General features: G+C 56.0%; 2 protein-coding genes across 2 annotated transcripts in view; one reads left to right on the top strand and one right to left on the bottom strand.

Moving 5' to 3' along the window:
• The window catches only part of ITGB7 (integrin subunit beta 7), an 8,617-nt gene extending 7,677 nt beyond the window's left edge, over positions 1 to 940 (top strand). The window contains exons 13-15 of the mRNA XM_030884743.2: positions 1 to 106; positions 371 to 531; positions 710 to 940. The exon at positions 1 to 106 is cut by the window's left edge and continues 1 nt beyond it. Coding sequence (XP_030740603.1) covers positions 1 to 106; positions 371 to 531; positions 710 to 790 — 348 coding nt within the window. The 3' untranslated portion in view covers positions 791 to 940. The remainder of the gene's footprint in view (positions 107 to 370; positions 532 to 709) is intronic.
• A 779-nt stretch (positions 941 to 1,719) lies between these two features.
• ZNF740 (zinc finger protein 740) overlaps positions 1,720 to 8,765 on the bottom strand; it is a 10,814-nt gene continuing 3,768 nt past the window's right edge. The window contains exons 2-6 of the mRNA XM_004711343.2: positions 7,070 to 7,219; positions 6,658 to 6,747; positions 6,067 to 6,190; positions 5,644 to 5,762; positions 1,720 to 4,787 (exon numbers count right to left, since the gene is read on the bottom strand). Of these exons, the coding sequence (XP_004711400.1) occupies positions 4,698 to 4,787; positions 5,644 to 5,762; positions 6,067 to 6,190; positions 6,658 to 6,747; positions 7,070 to 7,219 (573 nt within the window). The 3' untranslated portion in view covers positions 1,720 to 4,697. The remainder of the gene's footprint in view (positions 4,788 to 5,643; positions 5,763 to 6,066; positions 6,191 to 6,657; positions 6,748 to 7,069; positions 7,220 to 8,765) is intronic.

Raw genomic sequence — 8,765 nt, forward strand, 5'->3', positions numbered from 1 at the left:
CTGGTGGATGGCTGGTGCAGAGAGAGGACCGTGGACAACCAGCCGTTCTTTTTCTTGGTGGAGGAGGCCGGCGGCAGTGTCAGGCTGAGAGTGAGACCCGAAGAGAGTGAGTGTGCGGCTCGTGTTTGAGGGTCGGGGCTCAGGCCTCTGAAGCGGGAGGTAAAGGGGAGATGGGAAAGCAGGCTGGGTGGCTTGAACCTGTGCATCACAGGCCAGGGCAGAGGCACTGGGTCCTAGGGGTCACTTTGGGTCCCCGAGGGCCCGCTTTGCTTTCAGTGCCAAGCAGGGTTGGGGGCAGAGGAGACAACTATCCAGCTCTCCTTATGCCTCACCCCTCCAAGTGTGGGTAGCCTCTTTTCTTCCCCCGCAGAGGGAGCAGACTACACCCAGGCCATTGTGCTGGGCTGCGTGGGGGGCATTGTGGCCGTGGGACTGGGGCTGGTCCTGGCTTATCGGGTCTCAGTGGAAATCTATGACCGCCGGGAATTCAGTCGCTTTGAGAAGGAGCAGCAGCAGCTTAGCTGGAAGCAGGTGAGAGCGGCTGCTCCTGCCGCTCGGGGCGGTTCGCCTGCTTGCCCTGGCTGCAGTCTTTCTGCGCATGTACCCTCCGACCCAACGCGCCAGGGTCCTATGCTCTAGATTGGCATCCCAGGGCTAAAGGGGGTGCAGGTGCAGGCACCCTGGCCTGACTCCCTGCCTCTTTGCCCAGGACAACAATCCTCTCTACCAAAGCGCCATCACAACCACCATCAACCCCCACTACCAGGGGAATGTGCGCCCCGCTCCCTGAGGAGCAGGCAGACGCACACCCTGGGCACCCTGTGGAGCAGTGGGTCCGTCTGGGAGCAGTGTGGCAGTCTCCAGCAGGCTTCATTTTCAGTGGTGCCCAGGAGGATGGCCTTCCACTGCCAAGACCTCACTTCCTACCTCACGTGGACAATAAAGGACCTTCCATCAGAGCTCTGCTGTCAGTGTGCTTTACCCCCATGCTACAGCAGAAGGGGTGCCCTGGGCACCAGCAAGGCCCTGGTCATTTCTTCTGAAACTTCAACGTGCAGTCCTGAGACAGACAGGCTGGGGAACATTCTGATTCACCAGGCCTGGAGGGGCGCTAGTGAATGCAGGGTCCCGATTCTGATGCATGAGGGCGAGAGGTCCCACTCTAAGAAATGTGGCATCGTGGTGCCCAGGAGTCCTGGTTGCATTGTGGGTTATGCTATGGTCTGCCATCTGCAAGGTTTGTGGTTCAAACCCACCAGTTATGCCAAGAGAGAAAGATGAGGCTGTCTGCCCTTGGACAAGTGCCCAGCCAGAGAACCCTAGGGGCAATTTGTCTTAGGCTACTTTGGATGAGTTCTCAAGAGGGCTCAGTCTCTGGAGAAGGGCGTCGTGCTTGGTAGACAGAGAAGAGAGAGGGTGATCCTCCAGGCGATGGAACCACACCGTGGGTACGACACCGGGCTCAGATACCACGACTGTGCCGTGGCTTGGGCTGGGAAATTCTCCTCATCGGGCATGGGGTCGTTATGAGCCTGAGACGTAAGGGCACCCCATCCTGTCTTACTGCACACATTGTCATGCTGCTTACTGCCCCTCTGAAGCGGTCTCTAGGTCACTCAAAGGTGTGTGGGGGTCAGACCTGCAGGGATGAAGGAGGACCCCTCTGACCCCCATGAAATGCTTCCTAAGAGACTGTTTTTCCCAAAGAGGAGAAATATGTAGAAAAACCCTGTTTTCTTTTTATTTAAATATCCTAAATATACCACAAAGGAACATACACTGCACTTTAATGGTAAAAAGATACAAGTTTATAACATCTTATAAAAACTACCATTCAAAAGTGATCTTGTTCATTTGATATCCCCACCCTCAATAGCAAAATAAGTATATTAAAAAAAAGGGGTGGTGGTGTTGGAGAGGAAGGTTAGGGGGTGGGGGTGGGGTATCTGCTGAAGATAACAGCCCCAGGGCCACAGCAGAGGCCTAGAGCTGGGGGGGGGGGGGTTGAAAGTTGTGGTGGGACCCCACTACTCACATAACCCCCCCCATGTCAAGCCTTGGGGTAGATCAGGAGCTAGGAGATAACAAGAGGCTGCTGAGAGTGGACAGAGAAGACTTAGCGGGGCTGGGCAGCAGCCCTCCCAGAGGAAACTGGGACCACTCTCCCAGATCCCCAAAGTCTACAACCTGGTCTCTGGGCACCCGTCCAGTCTTGCCTCTCCCTCACTTCAAATACACCTGAGGCATCCTTCCAGTGCTAGGCCTGGCCCCACTGGAAGGAAAGGGGGGGAGGGGGGCATTGGATCAGGGGGCCTGTGGTTTTCTGGGATACAAGGTGGGGTTCTGGGCCCTAAAACTCACTCCTCCAAACCCACGTGTTCCTCTATCCTCACACTCCCATTGGCCTAGAACAGCAGCACCGAGACACAGCTCCCAGGCCTTTCCTGCCCGTCAGTCCTTAGCACACAGGGCCCGCGTGCCCTTCCTCACCCCACGCCACGCCAGCAGGAAGCCAGCATGCACGGTCAGGGCAAACTCTGATCTAGTGCGTGCACACGGATGCACACAAGTAGACACACATTCGGGTTACAGACCACGCTGGGGATCCCTACCACACATACCCCCAATCACAAGTGGCTGTAAGTGGAAGGGAGAGACTTCTTATGAAAAAACAAACAAAAAACCTTTTGGGAGGGCAATTATTTAAAATGTATCCTGCCCCCCAGGGGTGACAGAGAAGAATCCCAGCCCCATCAGGGCCCTGTAACAGGAAAGGGGCTGGCTCACATGCAGAGAGGTCCCTGCTGGCAGGGACCACAGGCTGAGACCACGGGCAGAGGTCTAGGTTCTAGAGCCCGGCAAACAGGAGTGTCAGCCCAAAGCTGGGAGAGGGCACGGCAGCACACGCTTTGCCCAGCGTCTTCCCCAAGGTAAGCCTGAGGGCCGCCTGCCTGAAATACTCAGAGGTCCCTCGAGAGAGCTGGGAAATGAAACCCCCACTGAACAGCTTGCTGCCAGGTCACCCAGTCTCCATGATTATTAACCCATTGCCTTGTCCCCAACAGGTTGGGGGCAGGTGACAGCGGAGGTCACCCGACCCCCAGCACCTCTGTAAGGATCTGCAGGAAGAGAGGTTTTCGTTTCACCTTAGGAAACGTACGCTCACAAGCTCCTGATTTAGCTAGAAACATCCTAACCACCAGCCTGCTGAATCAATTTTTAAAAACCCTCTCAAACAAAATTTTCCTTTACCATACACGGAGTTTCTCAGCTCCTCCTGGACCTCAGCCCCCGCCCCCGCCCCCCCTCATGTTTGGGACGGAGGCAGCTGTTTTATGCTCATCCTCCCCTCCCCAAAGGTGAGGGCCTGAGAAGGGTTTGGCTCAATACTATGCCATCTCATTCAACCACACAATCACGAACACTCACGCCCCTGCTCCCCAACACACCCCCGGATCACTTTTCGGGGAGTAAAAAGGGTGGTACTGTGGGAGAAGTGAGGAGCAAAGAATATTGGTTAAGAATAAAACCTACACACATTTCAACTCTCCGTCAGGCCTTTCTCCGCAGCTGGCTCTGCCCACCCCCACCAATTGCTGTTGCAAGGAATGGTCATCAAGAAGAAACCAAGTCCATCTTTGGGACAAAAGGTCAGATCGGTCGTCTGTAGCCGAATACAGTGATAGGACTCGGGCAGGCACGACAGCTCCGACTGCCCACCGGTCACGCCAGGGGCATCCGATCCCTCAGTTTCTTCACCAGCTGCTCTCCAGCTTGGGGCTCGTCTGGGGCTGCTCCCCAGAGGGCACGGGGAGAGAGCCCACTCTGATATCCTTGACTCCAGTTCAACACAGACCGCCCGCTGGAGGAGTCAAGGGCAGTGAGGTAGCCGCAAACGATCTCCAACATCAACTGTCCACAGAGAAGGGAAAGGGCTGTATGGGCCACTCCCACCCAAGCTTCCTTCAAAAGGCACTTGAGCTGAGCCCATCAGGTACCTGTGTGTCACACGGGCCAGTGCAGCAACCGTGGAAACCACTCCTGCTTGTCCCCTGAGGAAGAAAGAGGTGCCCGCCACTCTTCTTGGACCCAGCCCCTGCCTGCTTCTCCACTGTCCCTCCTTTGTGCCCACAATGCACGAGGAAGCCCAAGTAAGCACAGCGGCCCTTCCTGACCTGTCCCCCGTCAAGCAGGAGGCGAGGGCAGGGCTGCGGAGTGCTGAGGGTCAGCTGCAACTACAAAGTCCGTTGGGGGGAGGGAGGGCTGCAGTCCCTGCTCTGTACCGGGACTCTGCGACATCCAGTCTGCCTGAACTGCCTTTGAACAAACAAAAGCACGAAAGTCCCTTTCCCCAGTCTGTTCCTTTTCAGCTGCCAGCTGGAGTCCACGGTTGTGGGAGCCACACTTCAGTCTTGGTCCTGTACCCGGAGTCCCCCTCGCGTGGCCCCAGCCGAGGGTCCAGGGACTAGTTCCCCCACCCAGGAATGCTGTAGAACGTCCCCGAGATACTCATCGTCTCAGATTATTTACACACTGAGGCTCTGGGGCTGCTGCCTCCTGATGCACTCTTCGGGCCTCCTGGGGTCCTCTCCCAGGAGGGGCAGGTACAGACTTGGGGTGGTGGGACTGTGGACCACAGAGGGAAAGCTCTTCGGGAGAGTCTTCTGAACACTCCCACCACCTGGGGCCCCTTGCGTCTATAGAGAAAACTGCCCGTCGGAAGTCTTGGACTGGCACCCTTGGCACATCCGTTTGTGTCTGAGTAATCGATCTGTCCGAGAGAAACACTGAGAAGAGAGGAAGGGTTAAGTGCCAAAGAGGAGCCGCTCCGCCCTACTGACACAGCACAGTCCTAGGTCGGTCTCCTGAGTATGCCCCAGGTGGGGGAAGTACAGGGGTCAGGCAGGCAAGCGCTGGAGCCCGAGAGCCCAGGCCTGAACCCCGACTCGGCTTCTACCCGCGTGACCTTGGGCAAGTGACTTGACAGCTGTGAAGCTGTAAGATGGGGTGGGGGTGGGGGCTGACAGAGTATCCAGCTTGAGGCAGGTACAGAAGCTCTAGGTGGGGAGAACTGGCAGGACAAAGTCTCTGATGTACGAGTGTGGAGCGATGCTGGAGACCCGTGAGAGCAGCCCGGAGGGGGGCGGGCTGTTCCCATTCCCAGCTTTTGTTCTTCCCTAATCCTGGTCCTGGTTCTCATCCTCTCATCAGAGCAGACACCCCCCCACCCCCACCACCCAACTTCTTTCCTTGGATGTGCAGCTGTGCAGTGGGGGCCCAGCCCTGGCTCTGGCTTTTGTCTGCTGTGTCCTTGAGACACTTCAACCTCTCTGAACCTCAGGTGCCCCAATATGGAACGAAGGGTGCTGACAACAGACTCACAGAGCCGCCGCCGCCGCGGCTGAGGACTGGATGAGACCCTCTCTGTGAAGGAGCGCATTGCCGCATTGGGCGCAGAGCAAGGGTGGAGGAAATGCAGTTACGACGAAAGATGACTCCTGGAATGGCCCCCACCCCCACCAGACGCATCAAGCAAAGCAAGACACACCTCGTTCTGAGGGGAAGGAACGTCAGGTGACCCCTGGCCCAGGCGGATGTAGAGCGTGGCCTGGGTTCAGGGGCGGTCGGCGTGTGGAGTCTTACCTGATGACACCGCTCACATTGGTAAGGCTTCTCGCCACTGTGTACACGCTTGTGACGCTCCAGGTGGTACTTCTGGATGAAGCGCATATCACACACGTCACACTCAAATGGCTTCTCACCTGGTTCAGGCCAAGAAGGGAGTGAGGGCCAGGAGGCACATAAACTCATTCCAGGTTTCCCCCCTGCGCTCGTTAGCACTTAGCAATACACAGACTCCTAAGCTTCCACAAGGGGGAGGAGCCCTCAAGACGCTGGTCCCAGCGGCACCAGACAGCAGTCATGGAATCCCTGGGCCTCATTCACTTACCTTCTTCTTCCATCTCTAATGTGCGCCCTTTAAAATAAACCCTGCGAGGGCGCTCCACCCGACAAACACCGAGCCGCAGAGGACCCCTCCCTCTGAAATGTGGACAAGGGACTTACCGGTGTGAATAAGGATGTGCCTCTTGAGGTGGTAACTGCTCCTAAAGGCTCCAAGGCAGTGTTCACAAATAAAATTTTTGGGGCTCTTTACTTGAAAAGAACCATTTTGCTCCACTACCACCACCTGGGGGCAACAATCAGGCATGTCAGGAGGGTAGTACTCCTCTGGCTTCCCTGGGGAGACCGTTCTACTGTGTCCTCTTCCAGCTAGCTGCCCGCCAATGGGACCCGGGCGCGCGGCCTGGCTTCCTTTTCTCTGCTGACTAAAGATGGTGCCACCTTCCATCGCTGAGCATCAAGAGACCCTCTTCTGGGGCAGAAAGTGTGGGGGTTAAGCTGTCTGCCTTATCCAACCCAACACTGAATAGGGCTGGGAGGGGCGCCTGCCAAAGGATCCCCTACCTACCCCACCCCTCTTCTTCCCCCTCAGCAAGGGCGTTTGGAGAGGGCAGAGATGCCCCGACTGGCACCGTGGTTTCTGGGTGAAGTCAGAGTGGCACACTTACTCGCTGTGAGGAGCCACAGTGTGGAACAAGGTGGCAAGCTGAGGCACCAGGGGAACACAAGTCCAGGGGTGACCCCATTACCTGCCTTTTTAACAGTCTTTTTTGAGTGAGAGGCTTCAGCCAGGCTGTCATCATCCTTGCGGCTCCGGGACTTATCGGTGTTTTTTCGGTGGCCCTTTGAATACAAATCAAATCCACACTCACAGTCCATCTGGGACTCCAAGGCAGGAAGCCAGCTGCCGCTTGCAGGCAAACACTGACACAAAGGCTCAGAGAAAGTGCCCGCTCTCCTCCTTCCTACCGACCCTGGTCTTAGTGTGTGCGGGGAGAAGGCCTTCGTCAGCACCCTGCGACAGCCACATCCACGCATTCCCCAGCTGGGCCCCTTCTCCCCACTTCCCTACGTGGAAGCACTGAGGACTCCAAGCAGGGCATCTTCTGCCAGCGAGCCTGGGCCACCCGACCCCCAGGCGCCACAGGGGACTCAAGCGCTGTACCTGACTTGAGCACCTCAGCACATCAGGGCTACCTGCCCGCTCGCCATTCTCGGCCTGCTTGCTGGCAATCTGGCTCAGCATCATCTTCTTGCTGGCTGCAGTGGGGACCAAACTCACACCTGATAGGCCTTCACAAGCCAGGAGACTTGCCTAAGTTGAAAGGAGATAAGGTGTCAGGTCACCTGGCAGGGCAGGGGGCAAGACAGGCCTACAGAGCTACCTTTTACACCCGGCTACCAAAACGAAAAACAAAAAAACCCGGCTTCCCTTCAAAGAGCGTCACTGTCACATCCACAGCCTGCTGCTTTCCAGGTGGCCCTCGCTCAGCTCAACAGGAATGGAACGAATGACTTACTCATTTAAATAGAGACCAAGCGAATAAACCAGCACAGCCGCTTCTCCAACAACGCGGGGTGACAGCACTTCCCTGCCCCGCACAGCAGAAAACTCGAGGGCAACTTCTGACTCCCCCGAAACTTAAACTTCCAAGAGCCTCTTGTTTCCTGAAGCCTCACTGGTAACACAAACGGTCGATGAACACGTATTCCATATCTGCACTATCCACAGAGTCCCCAGAAGAGGTGCAGTTACAACACGAGCTATAAAGGTTATTTCCAAGAGAGTGCCAGGTTTCTGAGCCGACTGTCCTAGCTGCCCTGGTGGCATAGTGGTTCTGGGCTGGGCTGCGACCGGAAAGGTCAGCTGTTTAAAACGAAAAGTGGCTCCCTGGGAGACAGACAGGGCTTTACCGTCTCGGACACTCACAGGGCAGTTCTACCTTGTCCTATAGGGTCACTTGAGTCAGCACTGACTAGATGGCAGTGACTCTTTGGGACTCGGGGTCCTAGCTGCAGGGATAGCTCCACACATCTCCTTCGATGTGTACCGTGGTCCTCATGCTGGGTTCATTCAGCTCGCCGTGGCGGGCCACGCAGATGCGGACCTCAATCCAGGAGGCATTATCAAGCAATTCGATGTATTGTTCTAACCTGTTGGCTTTTCTCAGCTTCCGGGGTACCCTTTCAGCATCACGGGTGACACCGTGTGAGCCCCGTGGTGCTGGTCAGGTGAGCAGAAGTGCACGAGACCTACAACAGGTCACTGCACTGGGACACCCAATTTCCCTCGGACCAACTGCTCACGCGCAGACCATCTGCCACGTGGCACGGACAAAAACTACCCTGGGAGTTTGAAGCGTGTTTCTCAAAGGACCCCTGTATTCTTGACATGTCTGTTGGCGGCACTGTGCTAGGAGCAGCGGGTATGTGTGTATTTTACCCTGAGGATATTGCCAGCCCTTGACTGTGAGGGGGCATGAGGTCTGTCCTGCTGACCCACTGACATGGAGACTCCTAGGGGACCACCTTCTTCCTCTCCCAATGGGCACCCAGCCCATTTCTCATCAGTGCCAGCCAAACCCGGTCCCACCACTATGTTCACGTGTAAGTGTAGTCTACAAGGCTTGTCAACGACAAAGAATACAAAACGACCATTCTTTTCTACTCAGTAATTGTCAACGATACAGAATACAAAAGTGAAACCTCTTGACAAGAGTTTGGTGTTGGCAAGTACTCCCTCAACACAAGAATACTTTCTTCTAGTAAATTGGCATTCTATGATGCTCACCTTCCCGACAGAACCGCTGAAGACAAAGCGGGTGAATAAGCAAATGTGGTGAAGAAAGCTGATGGTGCCC

This window comes from Echinops telfairi, unplaced genomic scaffold, assembly GCF_000313985.2.
Source record: "Echinops telfairi isolate 266 unplaced genomic scaffold, ASM31398v2 ScPeMD7_12;HRSCAF=54, whole genome shotgun sequence".
NCBI lineage: Eukaryota > Metazoa > Chordata > Mammalia > Afrosoricida > Tenrecidae > Echinops > Echinops telfairi.